Raw genomic sequence first — 19,435 nt, 5'->3', positions numbered from 1 at the left:
GGCTGGAAACACACATTGTTGGCTCATGTTCTGGTCAACCAGCACCCACAGGTCCTTGTCCTCAGGGCAGCACTCAAACAATTCTCCAACCAACCTGTAATTGTGCTTGCTATTGCCCTGTCCCATAGGCTGGGACTACATGGCAGCAGAGCATTGCAAGTTAAAGATAGTCTAGAATTCTCTCACAAAAGGCAGTGTAGTGGGAAAATGTTAGAAATTCAAAACAAACTCTTGTAAGGGAGCATGCTGTTGACACAATATCTATCTGTGCTATGTGTTTTCCATTTGGACCAGTTAAGAATATGTGAAGAAGAGTAGGATGCAGGAAGGAGGATAAGAAAACAAATGTGTTCTCTTTCTTCAGCTTCAGGGAGGAGCAGAGACACATGCTCTAAATTTAGATATCGTGAATTACTAATCTATAATCCTACCTAGCAATTTGTTATTCGAGTACTATTCCTGTTTTTTTAAACTGGAGTTCAGAATACATTCCATCTTCAAGTAAACAAAACAAGCTAGACATCCAGACATTTATAGTGGATCTTGATAGGTTCTGGCAGCTTTATTTAATTTAAAAATAAAAAGGATGGCAAACAGAGAATTAAGAGTTGTTTGTTCTTGAATGCATGTATGCTCATTCCTAGGTCCAAACAGCTGAGGAAGATACATTAGCTAAATGGCCTGAATCCCAAAAGTACTAAATTTCTGGAGACCTGTGAATTTCATAACTATAATCAGTCATGTGTATAGAGGAGGTTGAATTTGGGAGTACCTGTAATCTTGCCTTCCATTGAATTTGATGTTCAAGACCTGAAGCACTAAGCCTGGAAGCTACTCTACTTCAGGAAGCTGTGTGTCTTTGAAGAGCCACTTTGATGTTAGTGGAACAGATTACACTTGAAGCCAGGTAAATCTTTGAAATGTTAGGATTATTATAACCCTTCCCATTCAGAAGATCTAGAAACGGAAGCTAACATGCAAGAATCACTTATTTAGGGCACTTTGGCATGATTTATGAAGGTGTTGTGCAGATTTAGGGTGATTTACAGTCTGTGTAGAACTGTTAGTATCTGTGGCTATCACCAGGAAAAGCAATGACTCCTTTCCTGTATGGTGGTTTAGTCTTCAGGCAGTCCAAATGGTTTTGCTGTGTATGTGTCAAACCCTATAGCCATCTGCTAATGCATCTAAGCCCATTGAAGCTGTCTTTCTCAAGGGCTAAGCAGAATGTGAAAAGCATTCTTTGAATAACCATCTAAAATATATATAACATAACATAACATAACATAACATAACATAACATAACATAACTTAATATAAATTCTTACTGATTTATAAGACCTCTCTTTTCCTGCTTGGATTGTATCAGGTCAATATGTCAGATGCCATCCAGGGGGATCTAGACAGGGTCAATAAGAGGGTCCATAAGAACATCACAAGGTTAACAGGACCAAGTAAAATTTTCTGTCTTGAGTGAGCCAGCAATGGACACTTGCAGCCCAGAAAAACTATGGTGTCCTGGGCTTTATCAAAAGAAGAGTGGCCATCAGGCTGAAGTAGGTGATTTTCCCCCTCTACTCTGCTCTTCTGGGACCCTACCAGAGTACTACTCTACCCAGTTCTGGGAGAACAGACATTAACCTGTTGGACCAAGCCCAGAGATCAGGGTCATGATCAAAGGGCTGGAGCACCTCATTAGATTACAGGCTGACTGAGTTGGGGTTGTTCATCTTGAAGAAGCCAACACTCCAAGAAGACCTTACTGAAGCCTCTCAGTCTCAGTAGTAAAGGGGACCTATGGAAAAGATGGTGACAAACTCTTTAGCAGGGCTTGTTGCCATTAGACAAGGGATAGTGGCTTTAAACTAAAAGAAGGTAGATTTAGACGAAATGTAAGGTAGAAATTCTTCACTATGAGGGTCACAAGACACTGACAGAGGTTGACGAGGGAAGTTATGGCTGCCCCATCCCTGAAAGTGTTCAAGGCCAGGCTGGATGGGACTTGGATGCCTAATGGAAGACATCTGTGTTCACAACAAGGGACTTGGATCTAGATGATCCTTAAGGTCTCAAGAGGAAATGAGTACACTTATAAGAAGTGCTGTCACCCATGCCCTGTGATCCCCTTTCTTCTGGATAATGAGTTTTTTTAGACTTTCTTTGCCCTGAGAAATGGGATAGTCAGATTCTGTACTATAGCCAGATTCTGTACTATACTCAGTCATTAAAAAGATAAGCATTTACTACTTTCACTTCTATATGACATTCATCTGGAATCTAGACCTCCATGATAACACTGAGAGCCAGACAAAATAAACCAAAAAAACACCAACAAAAAAACTAACAAAAAGCATTCAGGTGCTTGCTAAATTTGCTTCGAGAGTAAAAATCACAGTTATATCTCTTTAAAAGCTATGGGTTTCATGCTATATATTCTGGGTAGAATAGCAAAAGTGCTCAATACCTTGCTAGAACAGGAATGTAGGGACCATCGGTCACTTCTCCCTTCGCCATGATAGCAGCAAGATAAATTGGAGATAGAATAGCTTGTGTTGGAAAGGACCTTTAAAGGTCTCTTCTTTAAAGATATAGAGTTCAGATTCAGCTCTTCATAAATAACCCTTCCCCTTTGGCCTGTTGATGATCTCTGTTGGCATTTGTAGAGATGGAAAACAAACAGCCAAGCCTTCTATTACAAGAGAAGTCTTTTGCTGTCTTTGTTTCCTGTGTGTGATGAAGTTATTCTCATTGTTTATATGCTCATATTAGAGGAGAAGGGGTCTTAGACATCTACAGCATCTACATCACTCATTATGAAACAAGTCCACCATATAGAGCTAGGTAAAATTCCATAAATATCTATACTGATTAATTTCTGACCATTTTACTGGCGTAGCTTGAGGTATATTAGCTCTTGGACCATGCTTGTTACAGGCTGGAGGACTGAGGGATTTAAAGAATTGGTAGTAGACAGATGGGATGAGTCAGCTGATGGGAAAGAGATTTATGGGCTTCGTGGTTTTTCGTGTTTGATTTTGGTTGTTTTTTGGGTTTTTTTCTTCTTTTTTTCCTTTTTTTTTTTTTCTCCTTTCCTTGTTTGTTTGCTGTTGGGTTAAGAGTGCTGCAGGCAAAGATGTGTCTGTTGTTTTTACACACCCTTTCTAATCCTTGTTTTGTTCTGTGCAATCAAATTTGTATTGAAGTGAGATCAGGATTTCTTACAAAAGCTAATCAATAAGTTTTGGACCAGATCTATTAGAAAGTGCCTGATTTCTTTAGGACTAGGCATCTGATCAATATATGAGGAAGCAGATTATTATGGAAGAAGTGATAATTTTCCTGTTAAAAATAGAAGCAATGCAGTACCATGGGAAATATACGTTCATGCAACTTATACTTTATCCTGCTGAATAGATAAGCATTTTCAGCAAATGCTGACAGCTATGATTTTCAAGCAGTGATCCTAAAGATAAACACAGAGCTCTCCAGAACTGATAAATGCTGTGCTTTCTGTGTCTTTTGCTTTCTTTTAACTGTTTTGTGATCAAGGTTTTATACTCTAATTTACATGCTAATATGTTGTATCTGAGAAGACCTGTTGTCTTCATTGGACTTCTGATAATGAAACTTAGCAAATTTAGTTCATGCTTACTTTTATTTATTTATAGTATGTTTCAAGAGAATAAAAGATTGTAGTGGAATGCAGTAGTGTTTATCTTTGATCTGTAATTTTTTTTATGCTTTCTATTGTGGTGCTTTGTAGATTACTTTCAATAGTTAAGCTTTTCAGACAATGTTGTTAGTCTTGCTTGGCAGTTGCTGCAAGAAAAAACTCATATTGCATCTTCTTCTGTTCAGTCAGCTACCAGGGCAGATGGATAAAGAAGAACAAAGTTGCAAAATACTGAAATTTTGGTTTGAAGTGACTTGTCTTGAACTGTGTCCTGATGCTTTGAATGCAGCTTTCATAACATAAATCACATTATTTCTGAGTAACAGAGGAGACTAAAATACTCTTATGAGAGTAATAAATGTCTGACCCCTTTTAAGCTTTTTTGTATAACAGTAAAACAAATAGAACATAAATATTTTGTATTGATTTCTGTGAATTATCCTACATATGTCTTGCAGGTTTGAGTTTCAGCCAGACTAGCAAGAGCCATTTACAGGAATTTCAGGCTTAGTAACCCAGAAATCAGAAATGCTACTGAGATAAAACTGATATGTCACTAGAATGCACTAGAACGCTCAAGAGTTTCTAGACACTTCTTAAAATTATTTTCTTCTACTACAGAAAACTGTAGTAGATAAATAGCAAGTGGAAAAGAAAAACAAAGCCAAAAAAACCCAAAACAAACCTGTAAAGGACAATACACAAACTGAAAAGCAAACACTACCAATTGAATGAATTTCAAATCAAAATAAATTGGTCTAAAAAAAGAAGAGCTAATCAGAAACTTATGAGAAATTTCAAATATGTTTTAAACATTGCTGGATTAAAAAATAAGTGAGACAGGAGATTGGGGGATAGGAGAGAAGCAATACTACAAGGAAATAAAATCCTAAGAAATTGTTTAAAAATTGGTGTTGGTTATCTGGTATATTTAAGTAATGGAGAAATACTGCTCTTGAAAATATCACTCAGGAACAACATCATCATATTAATGGAGTTAGTTTGGGCACTAAATAGTAATGCAGGTAGTACTAGGATTTAAAATAATTCTGCTGATCTCCTTTGACATTGTTATATAACAGCTCCTGACATAGAGATCTCAAGTATCAGTGATCTGATTCAAGTTTTTGGAAGTTCTGCTTTTAACTTCCCTGGGAGATTTATTAGGACTTAAGCCTGCAGGAGCACCAAGTGTTATGCAAATAATGTTTTTATCATTCAGGATGTTCAGCACTGCTGTGTTGTGTACTCCTTTTCTTTTCTGGTAATGAGGCAGTATAATCAGAAGAATCACTGCCTGGGTCCTGCCTATGCAAAACAACATCTCTTACCTTCAGCTGTGATGGGGAGGGAATCTAGTTTAGAGTGGAGATAATGCCCTAGCTCCATAGTGGCAAGTAGCTGTGGATCCAGGACAGTGGGATCAAGTGAACCCTCAGCAAGGTCACTGATAACATCAATCTGTGTGGTGTGGTAGACACGCTACAGGGAAGGGATGCCATCCAGAGGGACCTTGGCAGATTTTACAGGTGGGCCTGTGTAAACTGCATGAAGATCAACAAGGCCAAGAGCAAGCTCCTGCACATAGTTGGGGGCAGTTCCAAGCCCCCACGCCAAGTTCCATGAATACAGGTTGGGCAGAGAATCATGGAATTGTCTGAGTTGGAAGGGACCATAAAGATCATCTCGGTCCAACCCCCCTGTCATGCGCAGGAATGGGTTGACAGCAGAAGAAGCACTTGATGCATTAAGAAGCCTTTGATGGTGGTGGTTGATGAAAAGCTCAAGATTAGCCAGGAATGTGTTATTGGAGCCCAGAAAGCCAGCTGTGTCCTGGGATGCATCAAAAGAAACATGGCCAGCAGGACAAGGGAGGTGACTCTTCCTGTCCTGATCTCATGAGACCCCAACTGGAGAACTGTGTCAAGTTCTGAAACCCCTAGAACAGGAAGGACCTGGAGCTGTTGGATTGAGTCCAGAGGAGGGCTACAAAGATGATCCAAGAGCTGGAGCACCTCTGCTATGAAGACAGGCTGAGAGAGTTGGAATTGTCCTAAATGGGGGAAAGTCACAGACTTTTTACAAATGTATATGCAATCACAGTCCCCCTATATCGTCATAGCAGAAGGGGGAAACATTTCAAACTGAAAGAGGGTGGATTTAGTTTAGGCATTAGGAAGAAATTCTTTCCTGTGAGGGTGCTGAACCACTGGCACAGGTTGCCAAAGAACCACCTGGTCTAGTGGGAGGCATCTCTGCCCATGCAGGGGAGTTGGAACTAGGTGATCTTTAAGGTCCTATTCAGTCCAAATCAGTCTATGATTCTGTGTAACTGCCTTGTGGTAGGCAGTGGTCTGGACCAGCTTAGTTAAAAAAAAATATTTTCAGAATGTCAGTTTGAGATGAAGTTCAAAACAAAGAAATGGTAGCAATTAATCTGTTGTGATTCTGGTCTGTGGCATGTGTCCCTGGGCAATACAGTGGCATGTGCAAGGTTAGTGGTGATAATTTAAGTTAGGGGAAGTGGAGAGAACAGTAGCTGCTGGAAAAAATATCTAATCCTGCTCTCAGAGAAAAAATCAGAAATTACAGGTTCCTGTAGCAAATACACAAATGCAACCTTCACACTATAAAGCATGATTCCTTTAATGAGACCCACAAATAGACAGCAAAAGAAAGGATTCCCTAATGAGACTCTGGGTTGTTGTTACTAGCTTCATTTGAGAAGAAATATGTTGGATTTCAAAATCCAGTTATATTCTATTTATCAGTCTTTTTTTTTTTTATTGTAGTCCCTTTGTTTGTTGAGATCAGGCAGTAGCAATTGTGCTTCCACAATAACTCTTCTGTATTTTCTGTTGGTGAATAATGAGGCTTCTGTATCACCTGTTTGTGCTGTAACTACTGTGCTCTTTGTTGTTGGCATAAATTACTGAATACTAATGGCAAAAACAAACAAACAAACATTTGTAAGTTATGACACAGGACTGGAGACAGAGAACAATCTGCATTTTGTGTTTGGGAAAAGAAAGGAAAACCAAATGAAGTTACTTGTATGAACACATTAAGAAATAAAGTTTGTTGTACAAGGAGAAAGAAGTAGGAGACTGGTGATGATCTTTCCCTGCTGTGTGAATTACACCAGTTATTTTAGATCAGCAAAATAAGCTGCATTCCATCCCCCAAAGTGCATGCTTTTGCACTTAAAGCTTTGTACTTTTGTATGCTTTATCTCCTTATTTTCTGTAGCTGTCCTGGCAGAAGAATTTATGGTGAATAGGAGGACAGTATTTTTAGTTACGTTCTATATTATAGAGATGGCATTTGAGAAAGAGCAGATGTTCTCATTAGAAGGCAAGTGTTACTTCTCAGGAGTATTCTGCAAAACATTTTTATGTCAGGAACTGTTGATTTGTTGAACCTGGAAGACTTCATAGATGTATAATGCCACAGTTTTGATTAGGAAGTATTTTACTTTCAGTATCAGAAACTTAAATGTGCCACAACAGTGCACTAAATTTTCTTCTAATCTTTAGCTTTGAGATTGATTTATTTATTTATGTATTTTGAGTAGAAATACACTCAGTAAGATCTGCTGTCTGGATTCCCAAATATAATTACAGTTATTAATTAATAATTCTTGGACAATAAACTCAAATGAAGTTGAGAATTGTATTTTAGAAAATGTTAAAACCCCTCAAGCTCTTTTAAGTAATGCTATCTTTGCATTTTATAGATCTAAAAATGCCTTACAGATGATAAAAATCTCAAAATGCCCTATATACCCTTAGCATTTAAAACCGTTCTCTCAATCTAAATTATTTTTTTAATATATCTATTTCCTGTTCTATAGCTATCCAATGGTTTAAGCAGCCGTCCACAGTAGCCTCCTAATACTTTGGCTTAAAATGCAAAACCAACCTCAGACTTAACTGAAAAGTTAAGTAATCATTCTTTTTGTTGACAAGATCTGAGGTTTTACAGAATAAAGTGCATTTTCCAAATTTATTTTTTTTTTCCATGAGAGACTTTACTATCATGAAGTCTTCAAAGAGAAAATATAGAATCATGGAATTATTTTGTTGGAAAACACCATTAACATCATCAAATCCAACTATTATCCTATCACAAAACCATGTCCCTCAGTGCCACATCTACATGTCTTTTACACCCTTTCAGGGATGGTGACCTAGGCTGCTTCCCTAGGCAGCCTTTTCCAGTGCTTGACAGTGAAGAATTTTTTCCTGATGTCCAATCTAAGCCTCCCTTGGCACAACATGAGTCCATTACCTCTTGTCCTGTCATTTATTACTTGGGAGAAGAGGCTAACACCCCTGATATTCATGTCCATGAGTGTTTTCCATTCTGGATCCTTTTTTTTTTTCCTGAAGATGATAGTGATCTAGAACTTTATTTTGTGTACTTTACATGTTGTATAGTGTTACGTATATGTAATACATGTGCTGTATTGGTGTAGTGATAGTACGATAAAATTCCATGTAAATACCTCATTCTCACTATAGTCTGTTGTGGAATCACATGTTTGCAAATATTAGGAGTATAGAAAGTAGAAAAAAATGAGAAAGAATTGATGTACAGAGCCAAAAGTTTATTATTTCAATTGTAACAAATAAACTGTAATCACCTTCCTCCCTTTGTTTCTCTACACTTGATGAAAAACAGGCATTGATTTTTTTTATATATATATTTATTCATTATATATATTCATAATTTCATTTTTTTCACCTCCTTTTTAGTATTTTTCCCTGCCTTTGGTTTTTACTCTGTGCCTAATCCTGTGTTTTTAAGAATACATACTAAACATGCAGACTTGGGACTCTCTTAAGTGCCAAAGAAGAGTGACTGTATTTCAAGCAGTACATCCTGGATGTCCTATACATAATTAGCCGTCATAATTGCCACCATAATAATTAACCATAATTGCCATTACCTTGAAGCAGTTAATAAAACAAAACTCCAGATAAAGCAGAAAAAAAAACAAAAAACAAGCTATGCCAGTTAGGGAAAACTTCCCCTTTTATTTTCCCACTAATTAAGCTAGAGAGGGAGGCCAGATTTATTTTCAGTACTACTTAAGGTTTTTGTTGAATCTGGGATGTATCTGGCATGTTGAAGGGCAAGTCAATGACTTGGCTCTGAGACTAGGAGCACTTACGGTGCACTTTAGATCTCCAGACATTTTGGTTGCCTTGCAGTGTGAGACAAAACCCCCTGTTTTTTATATAAACATTTGTCTATGTTCAGAAGCTGAAATGGACCAGTTGTATAGATTAAAATTCAAGGATTACTGATGTAAGTGTTAGGGTTCCTCTGACAATGTGGTGCACTAAAAGCATCATATTCTCAGCTACTCCATTTGTATAGCTTCCATTTGTGCTGTTCTCTGCTTATTTTTCTTTCTCATACTTTTTCAATTAGAAATCCCTGTTGTTAATTTTCAGATCTTACTCCAGTACCAAGCAACAAGCAGCAAGTGCATTCAAGCTGCTTTGTTTTCAACCCATCTTTGTTTGGGTTTGGTTTACAGATTGCACTAGAAAATAAAGATAAATTTGAAAACACTAAACAAGATTAATTTGCTAATGCAGTGTGGCCATACTGAGACAATACTTAGGATCTGACATACACAAACTTACTTAACATTCCTGTAAACTGTAACTTAGCAAAGTGGATTTTGAAGTCTGAGACAGTCCTTGCAGCATGGCTTTGTATGCTTTGAAAGTCAAATTAAGGAAAGCTCCTGGTTAGTGAGTCTGATGGTCATGGCTGTTCATTGCTTATGGTCAGGGATATTCTGCTACAATGCAGTTGTGCATGAAGCAGTAGTGACTATCAAACAATTTATTGTAAACCAATTTACTGACTCTGCTAAGTCCTTGTTTAAGGTGTCCTTGTGTCACATGCTGCTGCATGGAATAAATGCTTTCTGAGGTTCACATTCAGCACTTGCCTGATGCCTTTAGTTAAAACGTGCCTGGTAGATATGTTGTTTCATCTAGTTTTATATTGTATTTGGGGAAAATCTAGAGGCAGATGAAAAGTGTTTTACAAGTAACAGGATGCTATACAATCTGTCTCTTTATATGTGCAAAACTTTCAGATTTTATTCTATTTCTGAACATGTTTAAAAAAATAATATAAAAATTGCATCTGTTCATTTTTTGAGGGACTCTGCAAAAATTCTGCATCGTTCATCCACAGAGCTTACATGGTACTGCCAGCTGCACCATCCTCAATAAACAGAATCACTTCTTTATTGTAGCTGACAGCTGTAATGCCCTTATTATTTCGTATCTTTCACAGAAGGGACACATATCTTCATTTCTTAATTATTATTCCGAGTGCAGTCAGTATCATCACCTTCCTATAAAGTCAGAAAGAAAAGAATGAAAACCAGCAATACTATTGTATCTCCTTAGGTGACATGTCTTTTTTGATCATGACAGGATATCTATCAGTGATGATAGAGACAAATATATACTTGGCCAAAAAAATGCGTTAAACAAATGCAGCAAAATTAGTTAGTTATAACAGTGAAAACTTAACAGAAAATTTTCTTTAGTGTCTTTAGCTGCGGGGGTTGGTATAGTGGAAGAGCCCATTGTATGAAAAGAGTGTTCAGTGCTGACATGTCTGTTCAATTGGTCATTAAGAATCCTTAAGTGAATCCCTTGATTGCCTCCACATCCCGCAGTCACTTCTTTTCTGCCTGCAGAAGGGTTTTGATGGGTATGATCTGGATTCATTCCTGAGAACATGGGACTACAAACGTGAGATCCTAATGGTTACCTAAGGGTCTGAACCAAAGACCTTCAAATGACATGGAGGGAAGTGATTAAATCCAGAACAAAATTCACAGACTTCCTAGAAGGTAGATACAGAAGTGTGAGCACTGTATGCTTTGAAATACTGGCCTACTCACATTGTGTCAGGCTATGTTCTAATTTAGACATTACTAGTGCTGTCTGCTTCACACTGTATTTTCAGATATGTTCTGCAGTATGGGGTATTGCTTGAAAGCAGAAAATACTCCTTCATTTTCAATATGTGTTCTGAAACTGCTAAGGGGAATGTGTGTGTATGTTTTTTAGTAAGGTACATATTTTTCTATACATGCAGGTATATATTTAAGGGATTTTATGGGATGCGCTTGGTAATTACATGATTTTTCAAAATTTTGAAGAGTGATTTATAAATTTGGGATGTTCCATATTTTGGATCCCTGGCTTGGGATATTGAATGCTACCCATTTCTTTAATTGTGTTCACATTTCTTCTAAAAAATGTGACCACATAAGGTAACCAAGAGTGGACATCCAAAACCAGAAGTAACTAGAGATTACTGAATACTATTCCAAGTGTGATGAGAATATGTTTAGAATTTGTTTTATTTTAAATTTTATCATTTTGGTGGAGATAGTGGGATGTAATGGAAGAGTTTTACAAACTCTTAATGATGACTTTTTAATTGCTCAGATTTCAAATTTGGATTTACTTAGGATGGGAAAAGATAAATTCACCAGTGCTGGGATTACTAATTGCCTAGCAACTGATGCCTGAATATATCCAATATAGGGCAAACAGAGGGAAGCAGATAACTTTCATTTCCATAAAGTACATACAGGTAGAGAGCTAAAAATATGTGTTTGTATGCATATGCATAGACACACAAACTCTGATACTTCCAAGTTGGTAATCTCAAAGCATGTGGAGCATTAAAAAGGACAGGTTGGATAAGGCTTTGAGTAACCTTGTCTAGCTGAGAGGCATCCTTGCCCATGGCAGGGAGATTGGAGTTGATGGTACCTTCCAACCTAAGCCATTCTATGATCTTACGAAATGGATAGGCAAAACTGAGATATAAATTACAGATGAAAATTAGGAATATTTGTTTAGAATAGATAATTCCATTACAAGTGCTGGGAATTTTTAAAACCATTTTTCTTCACCAATGATGTGAAAGAAACTGGGATGATAACTTTCAAGACCAGTAAAAATACGTGTACCTGCATACCCTCAGTCCATAAGAGAAGAACGGAAGATGTTACCTGTCTAGAGGTCATAAACAGAGCCTTCAGAACACTGAATATTTTGAAGACAGTTTTAAAAGAGCTAATGATCAAAAGCTCAATGTAGTTTAAGTCAGATAAAAGATCTAGGTCCCTGTATTGACCATCTGATGGTCATAGATGTAGAAAATGAGCCTAATAGCAGTTAGCAAAGAAGCAAGCCTGCAGGAACCCACCTGGTTCTTGGCAGCAGCCAGTGAAGCTGTACCAGGAAAACTACAAAGCAGTAGTTTCTAGCAAGAAACATGGATATTTTTACTAACTTGGAAATATCAAGTGGACATCCTGATTAGTTTTGAAAGCAAGGGACAACTGATGGGAAATTGCAACGTGTTCCCATCATGACTTGATGGAAATACATTACATGTATATATATAAACTAATGCAAGTTAAAAAAACAACTTAATGGAGGGACAGTTTAACCTAAGGACCTTGTACAGAATGTCTCCATTTAAGCTCTTATTCTTTCCCTTTTCATAAACCTCTCTCCAGGTAGAACTGAACAATTGCAGAAATACAGGTTGATTGATATGAGTGCTAGTGAGTGGCAAATACTTGTACAAACATGGTTGAGTGACAGGTGAAGTCAAATGAGTACATTTAAGGAGTGCCTAAGTAGTTTTTGCCATCTGTGGGGAGTGTGCAAAGAGGAAAGATGTAGAAGGTTTTGTCAATGTATTAGGGCATCTTCATTAAAGGTCATTATTTGCCATCTCCCTTCTGTAGGAAGCCTCATCGCTGCTCTCTGAGGATGGGTGCATCAGCTGTTTTCCTTTGATGAAACCTTGTCTTAGTTGATGACAGCTTTTCCCAAATCCTCATGACAGTGTGTGCATGAGAAATTTTCTGCAAGTTGTAAAAAAATTCAGACAAGCATTATATAACCATATTCCTCCTTTAATCACTTTTGCTATGGTTTTTGCTAATAAAGATCTGAAGTGACAGGAATAGTTCATCTTTTTCCCTACCGAGCCATTTCACATAGATATAAACTATGAACTCCAACCTATGGAGCAGAGATGAGTTTACTTTTTAAGATGTTTTTTGTTTCTGCTTGTATTTCATACTGTCAACCATCAGATGTTTGAAAAATGTGTAAGACAGCAGGCTATTAGTACAGTGACCTAATGCTCTTTCACCATTCAAATAAAGTATTTGAATTGTGACTGAATTATTGTAGACTTTAGAAAGAGAAGAGATTATATTGTTTTAAGGCAGAAGGGGATTTATTCTGATAGAAATTAATCTCTGCAGACATTATTTTAAGGCTCTATTTTAACTCTAAAAGTAGGGACACACTTTTACAGTACTGTACTATTAAAATAATTCCACAGCTTAAGTCTATGCTTTATCTTCACCGAGGATTAAAGTCTCAGTTCAGCCCCAGAGTAGTATTGAAATCAGAATTCTCTGTTTAGAATAATTTTATTTTATTTTTCGAATAAAACCTCCAGTTTTCAAAAATCTGCTGGTTTATTCTTCAGATTAAAATACCTGGAATCTTTACAAGACGTTAGAGAAATGTTTACTCCAAGTTTACACTAATATATTGTAGTTCTCCACAAATGCAAACTATAGGTTTTTTAAGTGCATACAGCATTTTGATCCCAGAAGCTGTTATAAAAAGATGCTACTATCTCAATTTACATGTGATCAGTGAGAAAGTCATGGATTTATTATTCTGAGATTTACATTTTCCTGTAAGTTTTCCCATGCAATTCTTACATGGACGTTTAGGGTTGAGGTACTCCATTTAGTCATTTTCTAAAACAATTTAAACCGTCCACCATGAATATTCTACTTAGAAAATTTTTAGCTGAACCTTCTGCCTGCATATGAAGCAATCAGCCTAGAAGATAATCAGAGCAAAATAGATAAGCAGTATCCAGAAGCTTTAACTTCCTCTCCAAAGAACAAATTATCTGGGTCACACTTAAGTTTAAAAAATAAAACAACTTAAAAATTTGTTTTAAGAGTTGCAGAGCTCATCTATTTTCATGTTCACATTTTGCATCTCTGTATAGCTGTGTCAACAACATGATTTATGGTTCTGCTTCTCAGTAGTGGTTCAGCTGTGGAGAAATAGATTTGAACTTGGACACTGTACAGATGATTCTGTAAATCAGAAAACTATTAAAGCTCTTTTTCTAAAATTGATTTTAACATGAAACTGCTACAGGTAGCAAGCACTATCTCAGTGTGTTCCTGAAGTTTAGTTGCTCTTCTGGGCTTGAGAACTGAGGCTTATTTTTACTATCCCTAGACCAAATTTCTATTGACTGGATATTTTCTGGGCTGTTTGTTCTTTGGTGCCTCATGGAGATTTCTTCTTTATAACAAGTTTTATCCTCATGAATGGGAATAGCTATATATTTTATTTCTTTAGAGAGACCATTTAAAATAAGCCATATTTCATGTAGCAATATAGGAAATTGAATAAAAATGTACTCCTGGTTTAGGTAGGAATGATGGTTCACCCCTTCCCACCAACGGTGAAACCAAATGCTTGATCTACAAAACACCCATTACTGAGTGTTTCATCTCTGTGACAACTTGCATGGATAGCACCCTGAACCTGCATGTCATTATGTTTCCAACTGTTTAACTGTACATTTTGTCATGTGTTCTGTTTCAATGGATGTTAGCATCTCCTTGGACTCCTAAGTGTCAGTATATTAATGTCAATATCAGCATGTGTAAATTTCACCATGTCCATATGTAATGCATACAAAGTGTGGACCTCTTTATATTTAGTGCACTTTATATAAAAAAAAAAAAGAAAAAGGTTAAATTTTTTCATTCATAATTTCTACTTCATGGAGCTTGCTCTTAAGTTATAGAAGAAAATGTGTCCCAAAGCCCAAGTCATCTTTCTGCTACCACGTCTCTTCTTCTGGCTCTGAAATTTTTTGAAGACATTTCTTTCTCATCATTTCATTGTCTCAAGCAGATGTTTCTTACTGTAACACTTTTGCTAGAAATCATAACAGTTTGCTAGCATTCTAGGTGTTACAAGATAGTTGAGGGGAGCAGCATTCATTTCAGGAAAATGTTTTTGTGTTTAGAGACTGAAATGCTTCTCCCATGCCTAATTCAGGATACTGCACTGTAGCTTTTGGCAGGAATTCCTATCCCAGGAACTGTGATGTTAAAAGGTAAAAAGTTTTAAATTGGAGTAAATAATTTGTTTGTTCATTGGCAAATGGTAGTGAAATTCAAATTGATTTTCACATAATAATGTTAGCTGTCTCGTCTATTTTCTTTCACAACAAAGAGTGCTTTACAAACTAATATGCAGTTGTGGATGGTACTTTTCTGTTTGCACAGTCCATCTTCTTTAGCCTTCAGATCACAAAAATTGTTTTCATAAACTCTATGAATTTCTGTTCTTGACAAGGATTGATGGGACAACTGTTACCAGCATGGTGTGCTGCATTATTTATACACAGACTGTGAGTTCCTTTTTTTCTGGTTGTCCTTAGCTGTCAAGGGAAGGATTGCATTCTTCAGTCAAGAATCATGTAACATTTTATGGGGTTTTATAGGGTCAGACAATGTGTTTTATAAAAGCATGAAGTTCTATGAAGAGTCAATTTACAATTTCCACCCTCCTCCTCACCATCACCTGCTTGTCTATGGTTGCACGTTCAGTATTTTACTGAAAGTTATATGACTAAATAGGGGTTATGTGAAGACATGTTATAGAGCATAATGGACTTATAGAACAGTCCTCTCCAAATGCTTTTAATGAAAGAGATCCAGGTGCACTGATGGACTCATTCACTATGGACAAGAACTGTCATGGTCGTTAAAAAAGCCATAATTGTTACTAGAGAGAAAATATTTCACCATTTTATTTGAGTTTTGCTGCGTATTTTTGTCTGAGTTTGGAGAAAATTAAACTTCTAAGTTTCAATATGATGATGCTCCACTTTAGTTTTGTTCTTTTTGTCTTGTTTCTTTTATTGTTAAAAAAAATCATATTTTCCAAAGAGAGGATGGACAACTCACTCAAGTATTTATTTGGCTTAGTAATGTTCTGAAGAAATTAAAGATGTGAGAAAAAAAATTTAAAAATAGTTTAACTCTTCCATGCTTTATGTCATGCAAAAGGAAAAAACATGTTTATAAACATATGTTTATAAAATGATCTACATATATAGCATCACTTCAAAACAAGGGTCCTTAAAAAGAGTTACATTGCAAAGTGGTTATGAGTTCTGGCAATATGGAGGGTCCAGAGCATGTCAGTTCAGAGGAGGTGAGCATGTTCTTTGATGATTCTGTTTCACAAATCCTTGTACCAAATTTGAATATTTTGATGCAATGATATTTTCCCAATGATGAGGAAAAAGTAGCAATACTTGTAGTACATATTTTATATACAGGCTTGAGATACACTTTAATGCTTGACTAGCCACGTAATGAAAAGTGCAGAGTTTGTCAGACATAGTAAAGAAAAATATGCTTTTTTTTTTTTTTTTTTTACTTAATATTTGCATTCTTATCTGACCCCTTCAGGACATTTTTTTAAAAGTAGAATAGTAATTGTCTTTTGGCATTTTTTCAGATAATGGATGTCCTCTTAGTGTGTTTACAGAAATGTGTCAAATTGCACAATATGTTCTACACACAGCCTATCACTATGGAAAGTCAGCAGCACTGACCACAGTTCTGTAAGACTTACTGTAAAGGATATGGGTTTTTCTTTGGGTTTATTTTACTCTTACATTCACCATGACTCTAAGATTATTAAATTATAAAACTACTATTGTGTTAAAAGTTCTGTCATATGCAACACCATATTTTAACGGTAACAACTGAGTTATGGTATTACAGAGAGCACCCATACAAGTTTTTCCCACTAAGAACACAGCCTTCAAAATTAAATTCTGTTCATCAAACTCAGTAGAATGTATAACAAATTAGATTTCAATATTTCAATATGAATGACCTTTCGAGAGGCATAAAATGTAAATTAAAGGGAATATTTTTGATTCAAACATAATATTTTGTTCTGCAGAATCACACATTTGCAGTCATAAATAAGGGTGCTAACATTTTAAGTGGTTTTTACTAATACAAGTATGCAAATTTGCACAGCTTTGTACCTAGTCTTGAGTAGAATTAGTGCTCCCTTGTGTCTGTGCAGGTTTTAAGTTCTCCTGACTGCATTGTACCTGACATCATAACATGGTTTTACTTAATCACTGTTCAAAGTACAGACTTGCCCTCTTAACTCTCTTTAGCATTATGTGAGTGGGACAAGCTAGGTTGGAGATTTTTGTCTTTTGGGGTCTTTTTGTCCCATTTCTTTAGAGGTAGGTTGTACTCATTTTATTTCTATGGTGTTATATGGCAATGAAAATTTACATCAGTGACTGATAGCAGAATTTAGGCCAAGGTGGTGTATCAAAAGAGCACACAGGGCACTGATTTCCTACACATGGAAATAAATTACTGGTTTTAGAAGGCACTAATTTTTTTATTTGCCCCAAACAGTAGGTCAGGTCACTTTACTTCAGACTGAAAAAGCCAAGGTGAATTTTCAGGCAAATGAAAACTACAGTTAATTATGCACACTTTGATCATAGTAGGAGATTTCAGTTTCTGAAAATATAATAGAAAACTAGGGATGCTTTCTTCTTGTCAGTCAATATAAAACTTAAAAATGGAAACAGTTTTGTCCTCTTACATTTCTTTTTCTTTCTTATATTGTATAATTGAAATCAGAAGAATACTGAATCAGGAAACAGTAAAAATGTCCTCTCTCATTTTAATCAGAATATCCATGTGGATTTGCATAATAAGTTTTCCTACTACAGATGCTATTTAATTTATTAGTTTAATTATAGGTATGGGAATACAGTTGTCAGAGCGTTTTGTTAACTGTGGCTTTTCTTTCACAACCAAGTGCCTAAACCCATGAAGTGAAAACCAACTATACTTTGCTACCTCATTAATGCAACAAACTCTGAAAGTCTTGACTTACTTAAATTCAGTTAGGAAGACAGGTAATGTCATTAGACACATAGTGTCTTTTATCACTCTTTTCTGATAGCTCTACTTCTCTGTCAGCTGGACAGTCTTCAAGGCAAAACTATTAATACCAAGTATGTAGATGCATGACAATTCTCTGTGCCATGAAGACAGATTAAAGGTGACAGAATAAAATTGAAAATGCATATATATGTATATTTAATTATCTAAGGCAAAATATTAAAATGAAACTGACCAAAGCCTAAGTTATTCTTTAGGATTTGAGCTATACCACTGGGGATAGGAAATGATCCTGTCTGTACATATATTTGTAGAGCTGTGGTAGTGTGGTGCTCTCCATAGGAATTAAAACTGAGGAGACACAAGGATTGAACACTGTTCTCTGTTATGGGAGAGCTTCACAAACTTCCTTAGGACATGGAGGGGACTGTTAAAAAGAACTGAGGGAGTATGGCTGCTCAAGCTCTTAGCATGCATCCCTGACATGGATTTGGTGGGTCACAAGTTTTAGTGAAAGCCTTCCCAGGGGCATGCCATGAACACAGAGCAGCTCCAGTCACAGGGCTGCATAGCAGAAATCAATGACTCAGTGTAAACATACTGTTAGTACCAAATTGCTCAAAACACTTCCATGCCTTTAGTCTGCTTTGGTAAACTTCATCCTGGAATCTCATAATTAGTCTTTGTGTGACTAACATAAAGCAAATTTGGGAGCATACTGGTGACCTGAATACCTACACAGTTGCTCCATGTGCACCAAAAACACAGCTGCATGCCAATGCCTGATCTGGATCATATCTGTGCCACCAAGGGATTGAAGAGTGTCTAAGTCTGGAGCTCATGATGACACATGCACAGGTGAAAATGGAGAGGTAAAATCCTGGGTAAATTCCTTTCCAGATTTGTATCCTGAATGACATTTAATGAGAGAAAACAAAAAGATTTTTTTTTTTATCTATATTGTCTTTTTCAGGTTACTTGCAATCTATATGTCTAAGAGAATCCCATTTTACAGAGGAGAAGGCTAGGGGAAGATGATTACATGTTTATAAATGTTTATAAAGTGGAGCTAGACAAAAGAGATTAAAAGGAAACAGAACTTGTTAATCCTTTCTGTTCTTGGCTATCAGCAGACTGCCATACTGAGTGCTTGTGAATAACATTTGGAGAGTTTTATACAGGAATCTATTTTTATTTTTCCCTTTAACCCATAGGGGACGTGTGTGACTCCAACCCATGCAAAAATGGTGGCATCTGTCTGTCAGGGCTGAATGATGATTTCTACTCATGCGAGTGTCCTGAAGGCTTCACAGACCCCAATTGTTCTAGCTTTGTGGAGGTTGGTAAGTGCAAACTTTAAATGCTGGAGAAGTTGTTCGAGTATCCTGTTAGTCTGTGGCTTGTGAACCAGTGATCATTCCCGTGGCATTTTGTATAGTGCTGTGGCCACCATGTTCATGATTGATTTCTTAACCTTATCTCTATGTGGTACATATCCATATCATAACTGACAGTCTAAAACAGAATCCGCAGAACACAGTAACTCAGAAGAATTCAGTACTCTACTTCACAAAAAAGTTCATATTTGTGTCTTAAAGTGATCAACATTTCTCAAAGATCAATGTAATTACATATTTCTATGCATCCTTCTGCTGATGAATGACCATATGCAT

General features: G+C 36.5%; 1 protein-coding gene across 1 annotated transcript in view; it reads left to right on the top strand.

Moving 5' to 3' along the window:
- The window catches only part of EDIL3 (EGF like repeats and discoidin domains 3), a 227,626-nt gene that overhangs the window by 47,926 nt on the left and 160,265 nt on the right, over positions 1 to 19,435 (top strand). Inside the window, exon 2 of the mRNA XM_071730704.1 lies at positions 18,977 to 19,105. Within this exon, the coding sequence (XP_071586805.1) occupies positions 18,977 to 19,105 (129 nt within the window). The remainder of the gene's footprint in view (positions 1 to 18,976; positions 19,106 to 19,435) is intronic.

This window comes from Heliangelus exortis, chromosome Z (assembly GCF_036169615.1).
Source record: "Heliangelus exortis chromosome Z, bHelExo1.hap1, whole genome shotgun sequence".
Classification (NCBI taxonomy): domain Eukaryota; kingdom Metazoa; phylum Chordata; class Aves; order Apodiformes; family Trochilidae; genus Heliangelus; species Heliangelus exortis.
This window is presented reverse-complemented; position numbering and strand designations above follow the sequence as displayed.